Raw genomic sequence first — 23,647 nt, forward strand, 5'->3', positions numbered from 1 at the left:
TTTGAAAATCTACCATTTCCTACTCGAGATGTTTTAAATTATGATCAGAATCGAAAGTAATTTATAAATAAATCATTTTATTTTGAAATGCTGTTTTGTAAACTTTGGTGAAAATTACCAAAATATATTGGATTTTTTTGAAGGAGCAAGAACTTGACTTGATCTTACCGCTGCCCTTAGACATTTGCAACACATTATTGAGTTGTAAATTCGTTGCCTATCTTTCATAGTAAAAAAGAAAATTAAAAAAAAAAACAATTCGCTAAGGAAACCAAAAGCGTTAGACTTAGATTTATAAGTTTTTGTTTACACACGCGCGTTTTGTTTTGTCGCTTGTGAAATACCGTTGATAATGCTTTTCTTTACTGTGGCCACAGGTTGGTTAAGAAAAATTTAATTCTCGCGCAAAAATGTCTTAAAATATCTGAACATAAAGTTTATTAAACCATCATAGACAATATATAATGTACTAAATACTGGAATAACGTACGGCACGCGCAACGCTGTTGGCCCAGATTTGCTATTAACACAATTATGTGACACGTCTTGCGATATCGAGCAGAAACCGCATGAGCAGAGTAATTGAATGTCGCCTTCACGGCCGCATCCCGATCCTCGATCCCGACCTCTCGAGCGCATGCCACACGCCGAACATAACTTACCTATCATATTTAATTTAATATGTAAATTATTATAAATCAAGGCAATTGGTTACTGATTTTAAATATTGGCATAAGGGTAATGTAGGCTTTATAATGAAGATAAGATGTCAGGACATCACGTAAAAGTAAGAACATATTTTTGAAGTCTACTTAACAAGAGCATTCTCATTTACGTTCTTAAACTGTTTTATTTCTTATATTTATCAAACAATATAAAAATCTTTAGAGACTTTTATAGCTTTTACATTTACACATTCAGTTCGCAGTAATTTTTTCGTTATCCAAAAAACCATACACAGTCATAAACGTCAGTATTCTTCACATAATTTTCCATTACGCGCAGTACAATCTACCCACACGTCTAAAGTAATTTACAAACAACTTTGTATTCAACATTACCTCATTCCTTTAATTTATAATTACTACGAAGAATACATAAAACATAAGAGAATGTTTTCTTAATTTGAGTAAAACATGGACACATGAGTACGACACTAATTGATTTCAGTAGAGGTACTAAATTAGATAATATTACGATCTGAGACGAAGGATACGTGACCTTTTACTACTGAATAGTTACAGATAATCTAGATATTGCAAACTAACCAAAGACAATTCCATTAGATACATGTATGTACAATAGATTTTATGCTTTAATTACATTAACAGGGAAGGCTTTTTGTGTATTAACGTGGGATATTCTTTGCATCCCTTTCATTCTATTTGGAGAAAAAAAATATAACAATATGTTTTAATACAAGTAATTTCGCAGTAGAAAGTCCTTGAAACAAGCAAGAAATTTTGCAGACATATTTACGTGGGCTTAAGCAAGGCCAATAGTTTGGGTTAATTACTTTTATACAAGTATAGGATCATCGACTCTTCGCCTACGACAAGTCGGCACCGAACTCACTAAATACACTACTCTTCCATACAACTACCATACTATCAGACGTCATATTTGGAGTCAATGCCTTCTTACACATGACCACATACAATAGGATAAAAATAGACTAAGTTCAAATGAAATCGAATATTAAAACTGAAAATTAAACACTTATTTAGCTCTCTGTATCCTAAACACAAAACTTGCGTTCACAGCCGTAGGATACGAGAATGTATGAAACAGTAAAATTATTTTTGTTGTTAGCATTTGTAGCCGTTTTTGTTTGTAATCAAGGTACTGTTTGAAAGCATCTTTTTTCATAACTCTTACAACAAAGGCCAATGAATGATTGAGGTTCAACGATGAAGAAGGTAATTTTGAAGTACAAAGGATACTATCGCCCGCTGCTAACTGCACAGGAAAGAAACAGTAAAGTTAAAAGGATGTGCTACAAATCAAAACATAAATGTTCTTTAATTATAATGAAGTAGCTGTCGCCCGCGACTCCGTCCGCGCGGGATTAAATAAATCTTAATTAGTAGCCTATGTGTTCTTTCACACTATGTTCTACATCTATTCCAAATTTCAGCGAGATACATGAAGCCATTATAGAGAAACCTTCTAAAAGCCATGCAACCATCAATCCATCCAAACATTCGCATCGATAATATTAGTAAAATATGAAATAAATTTTCGCCTGAACATTGTTAATAATAAAAATAATTACCCTGCAAATTTTTATATAAGTAGTTAATATTTTTTATTACAATAATGTATAACAAAGAGAGCGAAATAGGTTATGTGTAGAAAAGTAACCACTTTTGTCCCCATTTAAATTTCTGTGTAGAAGGATCGCTAATGTAATAACCCCCAAAGGGTTGAAACAATTTAAAAGGGTACGTCGCTCTAATGTAGTAGTTATTGAGATGAAAGTTAAATGCATGTTTCACCACTTATTCCATCGTATATTCTACACTAGCTGTCGCGCGCGACTCCGTCAGCACGGCATTAAACAAAGACCTAATTACTAATTATGTGCTTTTGTGTTCTTCTAGACCGCTCTACATCTATACATTTCTGCAAGATCCGTTAAGCTGTTCTGAATATACCTTCTATCAAACATCCATCCATCCATTAATCTATGTAATTAAGTAAAATAGTAAGAATCAATTAACTGACATATGAATCTATCGCAATTTTATGACTAATAAAATTTTTGTTTTATTTTAAAATTCGAAATAATATAAGCTACAATTAATCGGCTGGAAATAATAGATACAGTCGAATATTATAAAATAATTAATTTCTACTAAATTATTTTACCAAAAATTTTAGCTTTTATTTTTTAATTTTAACACATCTAAATATAATATTCGTAATATAGTTTTGGCAGAATATTGATATATGTGCCGATCACGATGCGACGATATCATCTGCGCGTATTCCTCGAGGGATATTTACTGAATGTCGCCTATCTGTGGCTAAACGTTTAAAACATAAGATGTAGCGATTTTTACTTGTTTTAACAAAATATGATATGTTTATATTATTTAAATAACCTAAATCTAATCTAATATCCTAAAATATACATAACCTATAAAATGTTACGTCAGTTTCAAGCATCATGTTTAGTAAAATTTGTTCTGTATTATATAGAGAAAAGTAAAATGTTCTTACAAAAGTACGAACATCAAATAGTAAATTTACAATAAAATAACAATATTTTAAAGTGTAATTTGAATATCTTTTATTTATCTTTTATTTGAATATTTTTTATTTTCCGTCTATTGGAATAAGGTAGCATGAAAAAAGGACGAGAAACTTTTTAGTCACGAACAATATCATATGATAATAAATAAAATCACTTACCCTTATACAAAACATTCCAAGTTCAAAAGAAGTCTATTACGGTCACTTTTAACTTTATTTATCACTTAACACTTTTAATTGTATTTTTAATAATGTCAATAATTTTGCTACACAACACAACCGCATCACAATATTTCAGCAACTGATGATTTGACATTTGAGTATTAATCATTGACATTTGTATTCTGTTTTAAGTATAAAAATGTTATAATAAATTAGTATTAAAAAAAAAATATTCAAGCTAAAAATAAAAAGCAATAAGTTTATAATTTATGGTCCCGCGCAATAATGTATATTGGCAGAGAAGGACATCTCAGAAAGCACATTTTGTGTGAAAAATATTAACTTGTCGAACGCAAAACAAGAAATAATGAAGCAACATTTTTCTAACTTAGTACACATGCTATGGTGTACATGGAATAAATGTCAATTTGTTCTAAATTATATGATTTTTCATAAGAGCGATTGTCGTTTGTCTGTATTCGATAAAAATAAACCAAAATTTTATCAATGCTTATAAAACAAAAGACTGTTAGAGTTTGATAACTTTCCTATAAATTCAAGTTAATCTTTTCTGTCCCAAGTTTTTTGTGACGTAAGATTAATTGAGAGAAGAGATTATAGATTTTAATTTTCTTTTTACCTGTCTCGCTTGTTTCAGATATTTAAGACTTCTCTACAGCGTTTTTGTGTGATAAAATTTTGTATTTCAGTAATATCTACGCAATATTTACCTAAAATTCAATTGATAATTATATATGACATTAATTATAATATAATTTACAGGGATATTTTGTACAAATTAGTATCATCTTGTTTTTCTATATTTTATTATACAAATTTGAAATTTTGTCATATTTAACAAAAGTTGTTTTTAAACTGGCTTATTTTAGGCATTGAAATTTATTAATTGATTTTTTCTAAATTGAGGCGAACTAGGAATTTGAGTTTTCTACTCTGGTTTTGTACAACGCCATCTGTTGACAGTTCAGTTTAACATCGTCTTATTTTACACGACTCCATGGAACAGTCTTAGAAGAGGAGTTTGTTGTAGTACAGTCACGAGATGGCGGATAGTGTGTCTCACGATTTTTTTTGATTAATCTTGTACTTATTAGAGTAGTTTTATAGAGGGCGTGATATAAAAGCTTTGTGGTTGGAAGGGTGAAAATTTGGCTCATTCTCTGAACCCAGAGATACCTGTTAAGTGGGGATCTTGTTAGCAAAGAAGTTGTCTTATGGCAAAAAAGTACGATATCGCAGGTCTTCGACATTTCATTAAATCGTAATCCTAAAAAATTAGTTACTTCTTCGATAATGAAGAGTTTTGTTCGGGAAAATTATATTTCTATACATTAACAATATTTTCTTTTAAAAAACCAAGTGTTGTGTGTTTAAAAAGCAACTGGTTGTTAATTTCCAAAAAAAAAATCGTTAAATTCTGGAATACCACTAACACGATTATAAGCATGAAAGAAATTAAATTGTTTATGATCTCCAAACATATATTTTCTTCGAAACCTAGAACTCCTTTTGAATATAACTTATTGATATACCCACTTACACTATACACACACAAGCACAAATACTCTATATTGTTTCATTAATTAAAAGTTAATAATAAAGCACAAATATTTAAAGCAACCATAAAATTGGTGGCTAGTATTGTTTTTGTGATCGAAATTTAAATTAATTTATACCCTCCTTCAATTTAAATTCCGACAGCTTTAGTCTGCTGCAAAAACAACAGTAACATGTTAACAATTAGTCCCTTTAACAACTGATTCACGAGCTTATTAAAAATATATCACATTGAAATCGAAAGTCACTTTTAAGTATGTTATAAACAATTAAAAGTAATTTAAATAAATACCTATTCAGAAAAAACATCTATAATAAATGAAATTTGCACACAACTATTTGACTTCTATCGCTTTACTAAACTAGTTACATTGCATTACCAGTAAAATAAATCATTCGAATCGATGACATCAATCAAAATAACAAGGCGATATTCTCCCCGAGGGCTCATCATAAGCTTTTAGAGATCTTTTGTGCGATAAAAACCTCTCATACAACGTGTTATCAAATAAAAGAAAGGTGTGAATTTTCACAGCCGGTGTTCGAGGCCCCACCTACTTAAGATGGCGCAGTCCCCTCCATCGGTTGATCAGCCAGTAGCGTTAGAGTATCACAGCGAGGTCATACCTACAGCCTCCGGTAACACTCGACCGGTGCCACCTATTTTCGAAACTAATTATCAGCGCGAGATCGCAGAAGAGAGAAAATTTAGTACCCTCACAACTTCAATGGTAGATGACCATTCATCATTAGTTGAAATTAGTCATGAAGAAAATTATATAATCAGTTAAAATGAACTCGATTAATTTTATATCGAGCACATGCGACGATTCGGATTCAAAAGTTGTCGAAAGACGTAATAATTTCTCTGTCGAAAAAGAAGAATCACTCGATTGTGAATCGGAAACTGAATATGATAGTGAAAATGAAACAATTGATGTGTTATGTGAAAACAGTGGAATATCATCAAGAGATAGTACGCCACAATTTAATACTCTATCAAACCCGTTTGTTCGACCCGACGGAGTTTTCCTTTTCGAGCAACATCTTGGTGTGTACACTGATAAATCAGTGCCTAAAAAAACAATACGTGATAAAAGTGCTACTGTGAATTTTAGTGAAAGAAACAAATTAAATAGTTCAAGTGACACTAAAAGTAAAACTTTTCTTATAGACGATATTTTGGGTAATAATAAAAACCACAGTGTTTCCGGTGATAAGTCTACAAGTCAAGAAAACCGTGACAGCCCGGAAGAAAATGCTGATGAATATAATGGTACGTACCATTACCGAATACCGCAAATTGTATATCTCAGTTATCTCCTGTCTTTTATGTGTTAGATAACATTTTTAATATTAGTATTCTAAAAATGAATTATAGTTCTTCCATTTTCCTATAAATAAATGAAAATTATTGCATAATTAACGTGAAAAACCTAAACTATGAAAAAGTTATACAAGAAATGCCTATAAATAAATACGTACTTTTCTTGGTACCTTAAATTTATAATAACTATCTATTATTTTTTCCGTATCACCTTTTCTTTCATTTTTACTGTGTTCAATTTTGTATATTTTGCTCAACTTTACGCTTGTTATGTTAGGCAAAATTTTAGAGAAATATCTTGGGTAGAAAATTATAAATTACTTCTGACTATTTATGATAGTTTTTCACCAAAATCAAAACAAAATATAATTACCATATTGTTTTGTTGCAGTATCATCAACATCGACTTGTCAGGAACTAACGGCCCTAAACAGCGCGGAGCTGCTCGCGGGGCATGCGTACGCGCACTGGCTCGCTACACACCAACCATCCACCACCTTTTATGGTAAATCTTGCACTATTGTCTTACTTTATGTCCACATTAACCCTTGACAACTATATACTGTACTGTAACCGTTTACCGTCGGTAATGTGAATATGTACAAAAATGCGTCATTTAAAAAAAACTTGCGGTTTTAATGAATGTTAAGAAAAGTGTTAGAAATAAATACCAGTTGTTTTCTTAAATCCGCATCTTAATCCTGAGATCTTTTCTTTCTGTGCATCCTCTGCTCCGTCGATTAAAGGTAGGCAACGCATATGCAATTGCGTATGACTATGGGCAACGGTCACTTCGCTATTTCAGCGATTTTAGGTGGCCGCTCGCTCGTTTACCACCTTATGATATAAAAAAAAAATCTTAGGGATTAATGAAAAAAAAGAAGCGTAGATCACGTATTATTATATAGATATTTAAAATGCATTTTGCTTATTCCATTTTAAGCGTACATTATGTATAGCAGATAAAAAGCGCAAACCTGCATTAAATCTGAGAGCCCATCCGCTATTCATTATTTCATGTATATCAGACAGATATTCATAATTATTGCTACCACTTTACAACAGCATTGCAAGCAACCTGTAACACTTGTGTTAAAACATATTGTCATTTCTCTCATACGCTATGAAAATAACAGAGATAACAATGTTTTTGTATAGATGCTTCGACAGTGTAAACCAAACGTAACAACATTGCGTGACGACAAACGAGTGTAATTGTTCTCACGCATCACTCCGCCAACGCACACGCAATCATCCCTAAACTCTAACACTTCTCCGCTCATATTTCACTTACATTTGCGTGTTTCATTAATTACGCGTATATTCATAATTGTTTATACACACTTTACTTAAATAGCAATATAAATATTTTGCTTTATAAAGTGCTTAGCCGTTCGTTGCTTCGTAGCATCCCGTAAATTAGCCTTTTTTTAATTCTTCCAAACAAATAGCTCTAAAGAAATGCTGCAATACTGTTAGTAGTAGAATCATCTGCCTCAAGAAGTATTTTCAAAACAAGTTAGGTTTTTGAAGAAGACAGCGCTTTGGTTTCAAAAAGACTGTAGCGCATTTAAAGTTGTTTATAACATTTTAGACATCTATTTTTTCAAGATTTTACTGCTTTTAAAGATCTACTGGAATGACAAAAAAAATAGAAGACAAGTTCCTTTACTCATAACAAGGTCTTACCACACTGGTAGTTTGGAATACGTGACAAGTCCGATTAACAAGATTTTTTAGTTATTTTGTTTGCGTGCCCGCGTAGACCGCACCTCGAACACATTTCAGTGGCTATAAATTAGTGTGTGGGTGCCATGTCCGGGAATGTCGGTCGGGACCGAAACCGGGGGTACGGAGGTCCGAGCGGGGGGTCCGGTTATAAACCGAAAACTGATCCTATCGATTCAATGTGTTATCGTATCTTCAACACACGAATCACAATTATGAATAATATATCGTGTCTCTTTAGCTGTATCGATCGCTAAAATATATCAAACTAAGATCAACAAATGCAAATCCTAATCTTAATTGTATATTTAACTTGTACATTTAAAGGTAAATATAGGTTTACGAAACTGGCGAATTTTCAAGACACAGATCGTTTATTTAATTTAATCATTTATTAAAAAAATAAATGTAAACGGTCAAAAAATGTCAGAGCTCACTAATATGTAAAACTAATAAAAGGTTCACGTCGCGGTTCTCGCGATAGTTGGAAGACGTTCGTCGAATTGTCGCGACGAGTGACGGTGGTCGAGACTTCGCACCGAGGTGTTGACAAACAGCTGCCGCGACGATAATCACCAACAAAGCCAATGCCTATTTGTACACTTCCTTAACGATCTGTAGCTAGAACAGCGCCCGATACCACTTTAATAGATAACACCAACTACGCCTTCTGGGACATTTCGATATTTGTATGATATACATCCACCGAGTAATTAATGCGAGAATTTATTTTTGGAAATCAAAACAGGTTACCACTGGAAATCATACGTATATTGTTAAATACATTTTACTATCTTTGCGTTGCGGAATTTCCTAATAGATTTCCATGAAACAGTGCTCCTTCGAATGTCGCCTAAAATACCTAAGTCTCTTGTTAGACTAAAACATTAAAAACACATCATGTTTTATACACAAAGTTCATCAACCAAATCATAAGAACCGTAAGAAAATACACCTAGTTGCTTTTTACCGAGTTTTTCATGTACCATAATTCTCTGTAGCCATTTCTAATTCTCTTTTCTCATTTAAATTTGCACGTATTTTACTTTCTGCACATAAAACCCTATATGCACATCGTGCATAAAATAAATACAATGCACCTACGCATATTTTTTAATCGATTTTGTTATGACCAGTTCAAATAAGAAAGGTTCTTGTAAATCGTAATACCGCTTACGTAAATCGTTAGCGGTCTGTTAGCGCGGCCATCACGGGCCATACACTTGCCACAATGCTCTGTTGACTCCGCAACGACAACGACATGCGACTCGACAAACTGCGCGGGCGCAGCGCAAACACTCTGATTGTGTTTATAGCCACTTAACGAGAACCTGCGACAATTCCGATTAGTATACACGAGAAAAAGTTCACCGTGTATTTGTCTTAAGTGAGAGTAGCTACTTTGTAAATGGGCCTTGTTTTATTACCATTTAAAGGTGAACTTTCTTAACGTAGTAACATTTTGACACTTATGATATGCATATTACTAGTTTTACGATGACATTATTACTAAGGTGTCGCTAAATATTTTAGACAACAACCGCTACGAAGTTATAGAAAACTAAGATTGACAACTTAACTTTGTTGTTCAATGTTAATTGGTCACATTTTTCGTTCCGTTGGCTCGGCATTAAAAAAACTTTTTAGACGACATCTACTAGACTATAAAAAATAAACCTCGGAGCAGATAAGTAATGCTATATTTATCTTGTAGATGACAAAAGCAACAGACGACCCAGAAGAGCTGGACCGGAACGCAAACCGCGACAAGCATACAGCGCTAAACAACTCGAACGACTCGAAGCGGAATTCAAAATGGATAAATATCTCAGCGTATCCAAGAGAATGGAACTATCTAAAGCACTCGGTCTCACAGAAGTACAAATAAAGACGTGGTTTCAAAACAGAAGAACGAAATGGAAGAAGCAGTTAACGTCGCGTTTAAAGATAGCCCAGCGTCAAGGTATATTTCCTGGACAAATATTCGGGCATAGTCATCAGGCTTATTCACTTTTAAATCCTTACGCCTACGCTCCACTAGGTTGTGTATTCACTCCAGTGACTTTACCGTCTACGCCATAAATTAATGAAAAAAAAACAAACTAATTATCTATGTATCTAACCTTGTGTCAATTTAGATACACACAATTCGGTTTCATTAGGCAAAGTATGAAATATTAATTTCAATAATAACTTGATAATATAAGAAATGTAAATAAAATTAATGTCTAAACTTGCCATAAAAATGTGTTATAAATCACAATATTTTATTATAATCTAAACGCTTTTAGAACGAACAAATATTTTAGACTTTAAGAGTGAATACATAAAATATAGAATAATACTTTGTGTATATAAATTGAATATAAATTTAATACATATGTATTAATTTATAAAAGAAAATGTAGGTCGTAATTAAGGGCATTATTTATTCATTTATTTCATTAGATCTCATTGTAACAGTATTAACAAAATTATAATTCAAAAGTTGCAATTTTTAAAAATCTTGTAACAATAATGTCGGTCAATTTTTTTTCATAAATTAAATCGTGTTGTTATTAATCTTACTTTTTAATGATATTATAAATGCGAATGTTTAGATGGTTGGATGTTTGTTTGAAGGTATCTCCAGAACGGTTGAACGGATCTGGCTGAAATTTGACATAGACGTAGAACACAGTCTGCAAGAACATAGTTTACTAATTAGGCTTTTAATTCCGCGCGGACGGAGTCGCGCAAGACCGGTAGTAATATATAAAATAATACTCTTTAACTGATCATTTTAAAAAAAAATATTTTAATAATACAAACTAAATATGGCTGATGATTTTATAAGTCGCCAGTATGTCACCGTATTTATGTTATCGTAATATTTGTGGCGTGTTAACAATTTTAATTATAGTGTGAAATATACATAATAATTGTATAACTCGCTACTTTTGGCACTTCGTATGTTGGTTTGTCCTATTTATCAGGTGTGAACACTGAAGTAGTTTGATTTGTTTAATGTCATGGTATTGATAAATATGTGAATTTGCTATTCTGACATTATAATACACCAGCGGTCGCTCGCGAATCCGTCCGCGAGGAATTAAAAAAAATGAGGAGCCTATGCATTCTTTCAGGCTATGTCTATATCTGTGCCAAATTACATCAAGATCCGTTAAGCCGGTCCGGAGATACCTTCAAACAAACATCCATCCGTTCCTCCATGAAATATTCGCATTCATAGTATTAGTAAGAAGTAAGATAAATATCTGTAATAAATATTTATTTCTTTTATAGAGTTTTTTTAATGGCGAAAGTATTTATAAAACTTATTCAAGTTTAATAATAGTTACATTACATATGAGTATAAAAATTAAGTTAGTTTTAAATAGTCACATAGTTAATGGCTTTTTCTTATTCAGGGCCGCGTGTAAAGTGGAATAATAGTATTCAAACATATCATTAATATTAAAATAAATAAATAATTCATTGTTAAAGTGTTGCTTTAGATATATTATTACATTTTTATTGTAATTCAATCTTACCATATTACTGTAATTAACATAAAAACTGTATACGACATAAATAAACATAGCCTTTAATATTATGCGCTTTTATTTCAAATTCTTAAATTTAATTACGTGATCATAAAACTTTGTAAAACAATATTAATGCACGATTATTATAGATGTTTTATTATTCAGTCTTTGTTACCAATATGTATACTTCTATGAGAGGCAATGGTGTTTGGAATACAGATGTTCGCAGTCCGCTCCGCCCAGCCCCAGTACGGCGGCACGCAGCGCACCCAGTCCGCCGCCACGCAGCCACGCCACACCACCACTGATTTACAACATATCAAGCAAACTTAAATTCAGCTATTGAGGCAATATAAAATAAACCGAGTCATTGGGCCCTCTGCTGCTGCCCTCAAATCTGTAAAGACCATACCACGGGACAAATTCATCTCCTACCTAAATTGAAATAGTCGAAATGAGAAACTGCACCCTCTTGGAATCGGTTGAAAAATTCTGTTTGCTAAAAGTTACTACAATAGTCTCGTGTAAGTATTTTTAAAATTGCGCTAGTCCAGAGATCAAAATCTTAATGCACTTTTGCCCTTACAGCTTCGTTTATGAAGGCGACTTATGTTTTAGTATAGAAAGGGAATCAATTAAGGATATCCACATAGTAATCAACAATCATACAACTGTAAACATTTTACGGCCCGTTTATTTTGATTGTAATCTCTCTTGATTCATTATACAACTATTATTTTACCATAGTTTTTAATTAAATACACTTACTGCCAAAGAGGTAGCCAGTAACGATTGGTATCTTCCATCTTTCTGGCTTGTTTGTTACCCAGACACAGCATTCGGTACAAACATTGAGTACCGCGTGGTTTTACCGCCATTAGTGCGTACCGGGTCAGCGTGTTGAGCGTCTTCAGCGTGTTGCGCGTGTTCCGTGCGTTGTGCGTGTTATCTTCAGTGTCACGTATGGCGTCACGCTTGGTACGGAACACATCGTCCACATTCACCGAGTCCCCGGTGTCCACCATTTGCATTACTTGGGTTTGTTGATCGCTCTATTAATAAATCAATAATTTATTTTATTTCTTTGTCATCTTACTTTTAGATAGGATTAGAAGGATCTTATTAGTATATTTATATGTGTACATTATAGGACTTTTCGAGAACTGGAATATAAACTACATCACACACGTCCAAATGGAAGGCAGGAAGCGTAAATTTTTCAAAATTAAATAATATTTAACAAGAGTAGAGAAAATCTAAGAAGTATGGTTTGATGGTAATCAGATCGTCAAAAGACGGGGGGATTAGGATAAAAAACTATGTGCAATTTGTTTAAAGAGTTTTATTATATTTTCTACTTACCATAGTAATACACATCAGCACTTGCAGTACAAACATACCGAAAGACAGAAAGGCGATTCCAGTTAGCGATATATCAAAGAGGTCGGAGATTCCCAGGCCGTGGTGTTCGCGCTCCGCCACGTACTCATAACCAACGCCATGAGGCTCTTGCGCTGCTGAGTGGTAGACAGGCGGCGGCGGCGGCGGCACTGAATACTCGTAACCACCACCTTTAAAGTCATATTTCAATATTCTAATTGCCATACTCAAAGTCCGTAAGGTCTCTTTTAGTGTAGTTATAGTATGAGAAATCTTTTAATGGCCTAATAACGATTCTGTACAAGGCAGTAAAACTACCTAAAACTGTCTTTTATTTAGTTTTATTTTATTTTATCGGACTTATAAGAAGGTAATTTTTGAAGATATGGTGTAGTATCTAGGTATGCAAGTATAAAAACTGATAAGGAGATAGGAAAAGGAAAATTTGTGATGAGAAAAATCGCGATCTTCTGATATTCCGATCATATTTCCGAGCACTTTCACCATTAAGCAGGTTGTGTTTTGTATGAAACCATGTTAACTTACCATGTTTTGAGACCTCGTAAGGTGTTCTGTCCGTCTCTGTCAATGCAGGTGTATCGTGGCCCTCAAATACTTCATACCCTTCTCGTTCTTGCACGTGCGGTTGAAGAGTGGGAGATATAGAAAGGTTATTTCTTCTTAAATCTTTCGTCACGTTATAATGTCGGTATAAATCATTAAGAGCGGCAACTCTATTAATAGAAGATTTACATTATGTTAGATTAGGTTTGATTTAACATCAATTGTAAAAAAAATCGCGCTAGTGTTAAAAAAGTTAGACTTAGACTTTGAAATTGTTTAATATACAGCTCATACTTAGTCAACCATTCCTGATAATTTGCCGAACCGATATCATTCATGACATTACTCCTTAAATCCTGCGACCTGGCCAATCCAATGCCGTCTTTTATATTGAAATTATAAGGTTTTCCAAGTCGGTTTTGTATTACAGATTTGCCCATCTCTTCCAAGATTTGTTCGGCGACGTAATTCCGACATTGATATTCATTCATCATTTTTCTGAAAAAAGTATTTAGCCGTTAATAATAATGAATAAATGCAAGTCTCCAACTATTTTTGCTGTGCCTAGTTAGGATAATATAATATTAATTAGTATAGTTCGGTGGTTAAAAAAGTATGGCTGCAAAGCCGCATGTGGCTCTTTGGCTCCTTAACGGCTTCGGCTCTGGCGTAAATAGTTCTTGCATTTAAAAAACTACGCTAGAAAAATATTAAATCTTTTTTTCAATTTCTTCTTCAAAAATTCTTCTATAAATCCAGGAAATGTATAATTTACATAAGATGCAAGCACATTAAAAGAAAAAGATCAATAATGTTTCATATTAAATGTTATGTTACGTAAAACAAAAGAAGACAAAATTAACAAGCAAAGTTAAGGGTTAAATAAATTAGTCCATACCTGTGGAAGTCTAGCATAGAAAATGCAGCATCTATAGATCCATTTACAGAAGGCAAAATATTTAGCGTGTCATTTGCAGAATTTTCCTTTTCATTTTCACCATTTACTATAAAGTACGTAGGCATTAAGTCATTACGTAGTATATCATCAACATTTAATTCATCGTCTAGCATTTTTAGACCCACTAAAATTCTAGAAAATATTAATAGCAAAATGCTAACTATTTCGTTTTTCATATTTAAACACGTACGGCACAACGATCAAGAGAATGACAAATAAATGCAAGTTCCCGTCATCATGAAGATTACATGAGTTACGGAGCAGAAAATATCACGTCGCCGATTTTATCATCATTGTTTCATTCTTCTAACTGTAACATGTTCACTCAACAGGATTAACAGTGGCTACTATAAGATTTTATGTCATTTATAACTAGAATAAAATTTAATTAAATCATTTTTATTGCAGAGGATCATTGATTATTATTGCAGAGAGCATTGGCAAAGGATGAATTAAAAAAGTATACTTCCAACTTTCAGAACATCATTTTTCTTTCAGATCTAATTTGTTTTTTTTTGGATCTTACTGAACAGGAAAAACATTTTTTTTTCAAAATCGCTAAAGACCACAACGTTATACTGTTTCCCGTTGTTTATAAATCGGGTTTCATATAATCTGATCACATTAAAAGTACTACAATTTCACCCCTGCGGCTCTTAAGTGCCTTACGCGGTGAGGGGATCCATTATAATACATATTATAAATGCTTCGATGTCATCCGCGCGACGTCTGACGTGAGAACAAACCAACCAGCCCCACCCATTAAATTTAATGCAGGTGTTCTTTGTACTTCACTTCCTCGACTAATATTTGAGTTTTTATACCTTTAAAGGTTTTTCAAATATTTCTTACGAAATGACAATAATTACACTAATAGCTTGTCACAGTCATCACAATTAGTCTGCCCTAATGCCTTCCACAGCATGCATTCCTAAGTTTATAAGTACTAATGAATGAATATGAATTGACAAAAGAGCAAGCGGTCATCTGAATTCGTTAGAATAACGATGAGACCAAAGTCAATGGACATCCGCATATGCAGATACGTTGTCTACCTTTAATCGAAAGAGAGGAAAGAAGGGATTTCCCATACAAATTTACTTCCCCTTCCCATTCTTTTCTTATACGAAGAGAGAGTAAAGAAAAGAGAAATGAAATTTTGTCTCCAACGAGCTTAATCATCAGACTAAGAGCGAAATTACTTTCACTTTACGCCTATCTTCTGTGGTTGTGGTATTGCACCAGGTGAGTCGGTGTATTCGTGCAACAAAATGTTTTTGCGGATTCTACCACTGACAATATAACAACAACATGACAATACTTATTTAGATTACGTTAAAACGGAATTACAACGAGATTTTGTACCCATATCTAATCACGTATTTTTTTTTTTAACATTCATAATTATAAGATTATTGTCTAATTGTTTAAAGTCTTTCGGTTATCCTCATTTGGTTTTTCTTGCTATAATTTATAATTTTTTACCACCCACTGTTTCTTAATTTCTAACATGGAAAAGTTCATGCTCTGTATCTAATTTAGTTATCTATGATCTATGCCTTTTTGCTTTATGGTACAATTTGACATTTAAAAATTTATCCTTCGATTCTAATTTCGTTGTTTTACGTCTTTGGGAAATAATAACATGAATTCAAGTTCTTTTACGTACTATTAGAATGTACATAAATCATTTATTGTGATTAATACCGCCAACAATGGGGACTAACGGCAACGGTCGACGCAGCGGCACAAAATTGCCCGACGTACGCCGCCCCATGGATGAAGGGGATTGTGTCAACGATATGGATAGCCCGGAGTTAGATTTTATTTACGACGACTGCGATTCCCAAGCAAATGAAATAGCTGAACTTTATAGTTACACCGAGCACCCTGAATTTCAGCTCAATGTGAAAGCGTTTGAAGACATCATGGAAGAGTTTAATTTCCCACCTAGTTGGCAAAGATTGACTCTACCGCAGCAGCGTACTGTAGTAATGAAACTATTAGAGCATTTGGATGTTGCAGTAAGTGATGTTCGTATGCGATCAGCTAGATGTATACTGTACTTAGCACAGGGCTGTTGGGCAGAAATGCAGTCTGATGCAGAGCAAGCTCATTGGGCACGTCTTAATATCATGACACTCTATGAAATGGGAACATTTGCTGCATTCATCGAATTATTGAATCTCGAAATCGTTAGAAGCAGTTCTGCTATGGCATCAAGAAAAATAGCAGAGTCCCTTCCCGATTCTACCAATCTTCGAGTTATTTTGTCTGTGTTGTATTTAATAACAGAACACATGAGAACAGAAAAAGAGAACCCTGATTCAGAATATGCTTGTTTAGTGAAAAACTTTAAAGAAGAACTTGGCACACCATTTGGTGAGGAACTGTTGCCAGTAAAATTATTAAGTATGGTAACACATCTTTGTGCAGGAACAACACCTTATTTTCCAATGAAAAAAGTATTATTATTGCTGTGGAAAGTTTTGCTTGTTTACTTAGGTGGTTCAAAAGAGTTAAAGGAGAGAAAAGCCAGATTACGAGACTTATATGGCTTGGCACCTATTAATGAAGATACTCTTGAAATAATAAAGGGAATGCGAGCCAGTTCACCTCCGCCTAGTGCTGCTGACATGCTGGAAAACCAAAACCCAGGACAAAGAAAACTCAAAGAAAATGAAAGGGCTCTCCGTAGGCAGACTTTTATGAAACAAACATCCCTTGATGAATCTGATGAGCAAATATATGTAGACAAAGAAGAAGCTGGAAATGGATCTGAAGATTACCCAATGGAGTTTCAGTCTATGCCTGCTGATAATATGCAAAATCAAAACACAAATCAAAACTGCCCATACTACATGTATTTTAAACAATTTGACAGTCCCCCACCCCCTCCACCTCTGCCTAGAAGTCTTCCCTGGCAATCAAAAGTTCGTCAAAAAGATATTGATATGTTTCTGGATAATGTTAGAATAAAATTTGTTGGTTATTCACTTCCCGGTGATAGACAGACAGTGGCTGGACTCCCACAACCGATTCATGAAGGGGTTGAAATATTGAAAAAACATATGTATACCAGCCTATCTGAAGTACAAGCCGAACGAGAAATTGAGATAGCAAGAAGTCCTCTAACAAAAGGAGAAAAGCTTGTCGAAGAAACTGAAGCTGAGATTCTCTACAGAGCCATGCTTCCTAATTTACCACAGTATATGATTGCCCTTTTAAAAATTCTCTTGGCAGCTGCTCCCACATCTACTGCCAAGACTTACTCTATTAACATAATGGCTGACCTACTGCCTGAAGAAATGCCCGTGACTGTTCTACAATCATTGAAACTTGGTATTGATGTTAATAGACATAAAGAGATCATTGTAAAAGCTGTGACTGCAATATTGCTCCTACTTTTAAAACATTTTAAAATTAACCATGTTTACCAATTTGAGTTCATGTCACAACACTTGGTTTATGCTAACTGCATGCCATTAGTTTTGAAGTTTTTCAATCAAGACATTTTGTCATATGTCGGTGCCAAAAACACTATACCCATTTTTGATTTCCCTGCTTGTGTTATTGGAGAGCAGCCTGAATTGACTAAGGAATGTTTGGAAATTGGTGACTCATCAGTACCTTATTCATGGAGAAATGTGTTCTCCTGTATCAATTTGTTGAGAATTTTAAATAAATTAACTAAATGGAAGAATGCAAGGATCATGATGCTTGTTGTATTTAAGAGTGCACCAATATTGAAACGCACACTTAAAGTGAGGCATGCTTTGATGCAATTTTACGTTCTGAAATTGCTAAAAATGCAAACAAAGTATCTTGGAAGGCAATGGAGGAAAACAAATATGAAAACTATCAGTGCTATTTATTCTAAAGTTCGCCATAGATTGAATGATGATTGGGCCTTTGGCAATGATGTAGATGCTAGACCATGGGACTTTCAAGAAGAAGAATGTGCACTGAGGGCTAGTGTTGACCGTTTCAACCACAGAAGATATGGTTCAGGAGGGGGACAAGAAATTGATTTAACTCCGGTTGATACAGATATTAACAGTGTACTAGAATCAAATGTGGAGTTAGACGAAGAATTTAAAGACAATTATGAGTTATGGCTGGAACAGGAGGTCTACAACAATGAAATAAACTGGGATGTACTCTTATCCACATGAAATTTATAAAGGTCATGCAAGGATATATTTACATATTATTATTCAAAATTTAACTATTGTGGTGTTTTGATAGCAGTGCTTTTGAACTTGATACTTTTATACAGTGAGATTATCCATTATTTAACCACTATAATGTCATTGTTAAATTCTTGTTAGATCTCTCTTTAATTTTTGTAAGTATTACTAGGAGGACTTTACATTATTAGTTTAAATTGGAAATGCATAAAATGTAAAATGCATAATTAAGAGCTAGAATTATGTACTAATTTCTAATATTTGTGTTAAATCTGGTTATATGTGTTAGATTTAATATTAAAAAACATTAAATAAAGTAATGAAAGTTATGTTTAATGATTAAAAATGGATTGAAACAAAAAAATGTGCTGATGCAACATTAAAAATGATAATATTTAAAAAATTATAATAATTCATTTGTAAACTTTAGAAACTAAATGAAGATTATAGCTGAATCTGTCTTTTATTTAAAAAAATATTTATAAAAATTAATATAAATAAAACAAACTTTAACAGGCCAAGATTTTATGACATGGATTGTGGTGTAAACTTATAAAATTATATTACACTAATTGAATAATTCTTATAAAAAATTGGGAAAAGTAAATAAAAAGTTTTGGGCTTGCATCATCAGTACTCAAGTTGAGGCCTCCTGATCCTAGTTTTATATTATACTCTATTACCTCCGAATAGATTTGTTTATCTGTGGGATTTTGGGTGGGGTTTATTGTCAACTGTCAATCTAATGTCACTTAAAAATTGAGCAAAGTCGAAAAGTTGAATATAAATATATTTAAATCACAAAACAGATTATTGATTTGTGATTATAAAAATAACAGCAGTTACTGTGAATATAATTAATTGAAGTGCATATATAAGCGATAACCGCCTTGTAAGTACGTATGTTAAATCAATCCGAACAACATCCTGTAATCAAAATTTGTTTTAATAACTTTGTAAAAAAACAAATATGATTTTTAGAAATGATTTTTTTTATGAATTTTAGAATCTGAGCATAACATACATTCCTTATTGATTTACTTACTTCATATCAATATTCTGGTTATAGTTTTACAATGGCCGAGCTAGCAGCGCTTTTACAAACGTTAATTCCTGAAGGACGAACACATTTAACAGACAGTCATACAAATCTCGAACGAGTAGCGGAATATTGCGAAGCGAATTATTTTCAGTCGGAAAATAAAAGATTAGCTCTTGAGAGCACTAAAAACTACACAACCCAATCTTTAGCAAGTGTTGCTTACCAAATAAACACACTAGCATTTAACTTCCTGCATCTGCTGGAGCAGCAAACAATCCAATTGGCTGAAATGGAAGGACAAATGAACCACATTGCTCAAACTGTGGCTATACATAAGGAAAAAGTGGCTCGTAGAGAAATTGGTGTTTTAACTGCCAATAAAGTAACCCCAAGACAGTATAAAATAATAGCTCCAGCTAATCCAGAGAAACCAATAAAATATGTGAGAAAGAGTATTGACTATACAGGTAAGTAAATAACTTCAAACATAGTTTTCATATGTTTTTATCATGCAGCCTAAAGAATCTCCCAGAATTAACATTGTTACTTCATTACCAACTTTCGTATTTGCTTTAGTGTCTGTACTATTAATACTATGCTGCATCAATTGTGATATATATCAGCAATTTCTATGTTTATTATTTTGCATTATTTAGCTCTGGATGATATTGGTCATGGTGCTCGTTGGAATGGAGGCTCTAGTGGTACACCTCGTGGGCGGCGCTCAGTGTCTGCACAAGGCTCTGCCACTTTGCCTGCTCCCACTACCAAACCCCCAACACCACCAGCAGCTGTACGAGCGGCTTCTGCATCTAACACCGGCACTCTTGGTCGTGGCACACTTGGTAACTGTGTTTTTTTTTTCAGATTTAAAAAGCCCAAAGTCACTTTGTTTTAGACATTGAATTATGTTAAACTTTAAATTTAGTGAAGATGTTTAGTAAAAGTTCTTTCTGTTCAATAGGTAAATCGTCACGTGAGTACCGCACGCCTCCTGCGGTGGCGCCGCCGCAAGTGCCGTCGCATTATGCGCCTAACTATCCCCGTCGTCCTCCTGGATATTCAACACTACCTGTAGCACAGCCACAAGTAGGATATCTAGTTTTACATCAGTTATTGAAATCTATTTAGTTCTGTATAATATTGAAAAATGCATCAAGCGCTAATTAAATTAATGCAAAAATGATAACCTAGCCATATAAAGTGAGTGTAGTTATATTTCACATCAAATTTTAATTTGTAGGTTGGCATGGTGCATCCTAATCAGCATCAGACAAATTCCAATTATTCTCAGCAAGACTTGCATTCAAGTATGCCACGTAAGTATTACAATCATTTCTTATACCTGTAATATATTACAATCATTTCTTATGTACCTTTGTTATAGTTCTTTATTTAGTTTTTAAATATGAATTTTCTTTTATTTTCAGCACCACCTTCTCCATTGATTGGATCTGATGGAGAGCACAGCCAACATTCTATGAGTCTACCTGGACATGTTAGTAATTAATGCTACTACATTATATATGATAATAATTTTAATAACACTTAATTTCTCATTACATTAATTTTTTTACCGTCTGGTTTCCTTCAGTAGAATGTTTTATAAATATGGGAATGTTATTTTAATGTTCTGTCTCCATAATAGGTAGCTTAGATAATTTTGTAGTCTGAGAATCATAAAGCAGGTGTATAGATGTTAATAATATTTAAACATTGTTCAATGTTGTGCAGCGGGCATCGTCGTCATCCGGTGTGCCGTCACTGCGCGGTGGGTCGGTGTCTCCGCCGCTGCCGCCGCCACCGCTGGACGACGAGCTCGCACACGATCGCCTGCACGACATGCATCCCCATGTACGTACAATTTTAACAGTGGTAGACATCAGCATAAAACCATCATTGCATGAATTGGTCGGCTTGTCTGTTGCAATACCACAGCCTCTAGTGGAAGAGTAATTTCGTACAGTCTGATGAGTGCGCGTGCTGGAGGCCTAAAGGAAGGTAAAGTGGATTTGACAGAGGAAACTTTCTCAACTGTTTTCAAACTAAATAATAATAATAAAGATAAATGACATTGTCAGCCAGTGGAACATATGTATAAAATTGATCATTTTTATTAAATTCAACTATTCCCTGGTTATAATTTGAATTTTGACTACAGGGTAAGATGGGAGGCCCCTATTCGAGCGCCGTGCCTGCCATTGTGCCAGATGAGGAGGACCTGCCGGGCTGGGTACCCAAGAACTATATAGAGAAAGGTTAGTCATTAAATATAATGTTTTTGCTGTAATGAATAGATTGAATAATTATAAAAAAATGAATATTAAAAAATAAAGAACAAGTCCTATCATTTCAGAAATACCGAAGATTTAAGGTAGAAAAAATACACATTTTGTCTTAAACCCACACTGTTTCCCTAATTTAAATGTGGTAAATTTGTTTTTAAAATTGTTTGTGTTTTATTTTCTATATCTTTACTGTATTTCATACCTTATTATGTTTCTAGGAGTGAATATTTTTTTTAGAACTTTTAAATTAACTAATGTGTATTAAGAAAACGATTATTATCTCATGTTAGGGACCATTTTAAATACAAATTATGTATTTTAACTCCTTTTCTTGGATTTCCTTAATATGGTATCAAAAAATGTTTATTATATTGGTGTATGTTTATTGTGATTGGTGTGAATGTGTTGGTTTACCATTCGTGTTATTCCTTGTATTTACTGTGTTTGTGTTATACATCGATAAAAGAAAACATAGTAAAAAAAATTAATCAAAATAGATTGTCAGATCTATAAATCAGTAATCAATAATGTAATATGTAAACATTTCTAAAAATAAAAAATCATTATCATTCCAGCATAATAAAATTTAAACTTACAAATGGTTGTATAACATTGTCCATTTCATTGCATAGTACCAAAATGTCTGGACAAACCCACAATGGGTTTAATAACAATTCTAACGTAATAGTGTCTATTGCACTCAGTATAATAACAAATAAATAAAATAAACTATAAATGTATTTCAGTGGTAGCTATCTACGACTACTATGCGGACAAGGAGGACGAGCTATCGTTCCAGGAGAGCGCGGTGATCTATGTGTTGAAGAAAAACGATGATGGCTGGTGGGAGGGAGTCATGGACGGCGTCACCGGACTCTTCCCCGGCAACTATGTCGAGCCTTGCGTATAAAATACTACGCAAAAAGTAACATTCCGTATAACTGAGTTTCCACTGTCGAAAACAAATATTGAAACATGTTGTCAATCTACAACAACGTATCATAGAGCAATGCACTATTTTTAGGAATAATTAGATGTATTTGAATTTGTAAGTTCTTATGGTATGGAAATTGCTTGCAAAATATATTTAATTTAAATATATTAAAAATACATGTCTTTTGTAGCATTATTAATCTAAGTTCATTTACTTTAGAACAAGTTTGAAATATTTTAAGGAGTAGGTCTATGATAATATTCAGTCTTTATTTTGTGTGAAATGATTAGTTTTTTTTATAATTGTGGAAGAGACGGATAAACCACTAGCAACAGTACTACTACTTGTCAACCATATTGAAAAAAATAATTTGCAGATACATTACAGAATATTAAGTTGGACACAGAAAAAGGTACAAAAGAAACCTAAAAATTGTATAACCTCATTCCAATCTTATAAGGTGATGCAACTTTGAAGCATCTTGTTTCAAGTTATGCACTAATTTCTTTTCTGGTTTAAATCTAAGACGTATCTATAGAAGATAGTTTAAACATATTAAGGTATTATTGCGTTTACTTGCAAAATATTGTGTTAACTGTGTAGAATGTTATGAAAATTATTATTCCGAATAAATAAGTTATAAATTACATGTTTCTTCTATTTGTACTTATCTACATGTTATGATCCAATGCTAATGTTAAATCAATTAAT

General features: G+C 33.3%; 4 protein-coding genes across 5 annotated transcripts; 3 read left to right on the plus strand and 1 right to left on the minus strand.

The window, feature by feature from the left end:
* Positions 1-5,790: 5,790 nt before the first annotated feature.
* Positions 5,791-10,135, plus strand: LOC106115567 (homeobox protein engrailed-2b). The gene is made up of 3 exons (XM_013308994.1): positions 5,791-6,274; positions 6,717-6,830; positions 9,768-10,135. The coding sequence occupies exons 1-3, from the start codon at positions 5,791-5,793 to the stop codon at positions 10,133-10,135; spliced, it is 966 nt and encodes a 321-aa protein (XP_013164448.1).
* A 1,587-nt stretch (positions 10,136-11,722) lies between these two features.
* On the minus strand, positions 11,723-14,853 carry LOC106115949 (uncharacterized). The gene is made up of 7 exons (XM_013309613.1): positions 14,644-14,853; positions 14,423-14,528; positions 13,819-14,022; positions 13,507-13,694; positions 12,943-13,151; positions 12,349-12,632; positions 11,723-11,884 (listed from the first exon to the last, which is right to left on the minus strand). The coding sequence occupies exons 2-7, from the start codon at positions 14,437-14,439 to the stop codon at positions 11,770-11,772; spliced, it is 1,017 nt and encodes a 338-aa protein (XP_013165067.1). The 5' UTR covers positions 14,440-14,528; positions 14,644-14,853; the 3' UTR covers positions 11,723-11,769.
* A 1,196-nt stretch (positions 14,854-16,049) lies between these two features.
* Strip (striatin interacting protein) lies at positions 16,050-18,979 on the plus strand. The gene has a single exon (XM_013309612.1). It carries the CDS (start codon positions 16,198-16,200, stop codon positions 18,655-18,657), a length of 2,460 nt encoding a protein of 819 aa, XP_013165066.1. The 5' UTR covers positions 16,050-16,197; the 3' UTR covers positions 18,658-18,979.
* A 419-nt stretch (positions 18,980-19,398) lies between these two features.
* Abi (tyrosine kinase Abl) lies at positions 19,399-23,548 on the plus strand. Of its 2 annotated transcripts, XM_013309375.1 has the most exons (10): positions 19,399-19,564; positions 19,742-20,181; positions 20,371-20,559; positions 20,679-20,803; positions 20,958-21,033; positions 21,145-21,212; positions 21,449-21,568; positions 21,876-21,972; positions 22,749-22,938; positions 22,977-23,548. In XM_013309375.1, the coding sequence occupies exons 2-9, from the start codon at positions 19,749-19,751 to the stop codon at positions 22,910-22,912; spliced, it is 1,272 nt and encodes a 423-aa protein (XP_013164829.1). In that variant the 5' UTR covers positions 19,399-19,564; positions 19,742-19,748; the 3' UTR covers positions 22,913-22,938; positions 22,977-23,548. The 2 variants fall into 2 exon arrangements, with proteins under 2 accessions (XP_013164829.1, XP_013164828.1); XM_013309374.1 differs by having other exon boundaries at positions 22,749-23,547.
* The last annotated feature ends 99 nt before the right edge of the window (positions 23,549-23,647 follow it).

Source organism: Papilio xuthus, unplaced genomic scaffold (genome assembly GCF_000836235.2).
Source record: "Papilio xuthus unplaced genomic scaffold, Pxut_1.1 DF827777.1, whole genome shotgun sequence".
Classification (NCBI taxonomy): domain Eukaryota; kingdom Metazoa; phylum Arthropoda; class Insecta; order Lepidoptera; family Papilionidae; genus Papilio; species Papilio xuthus.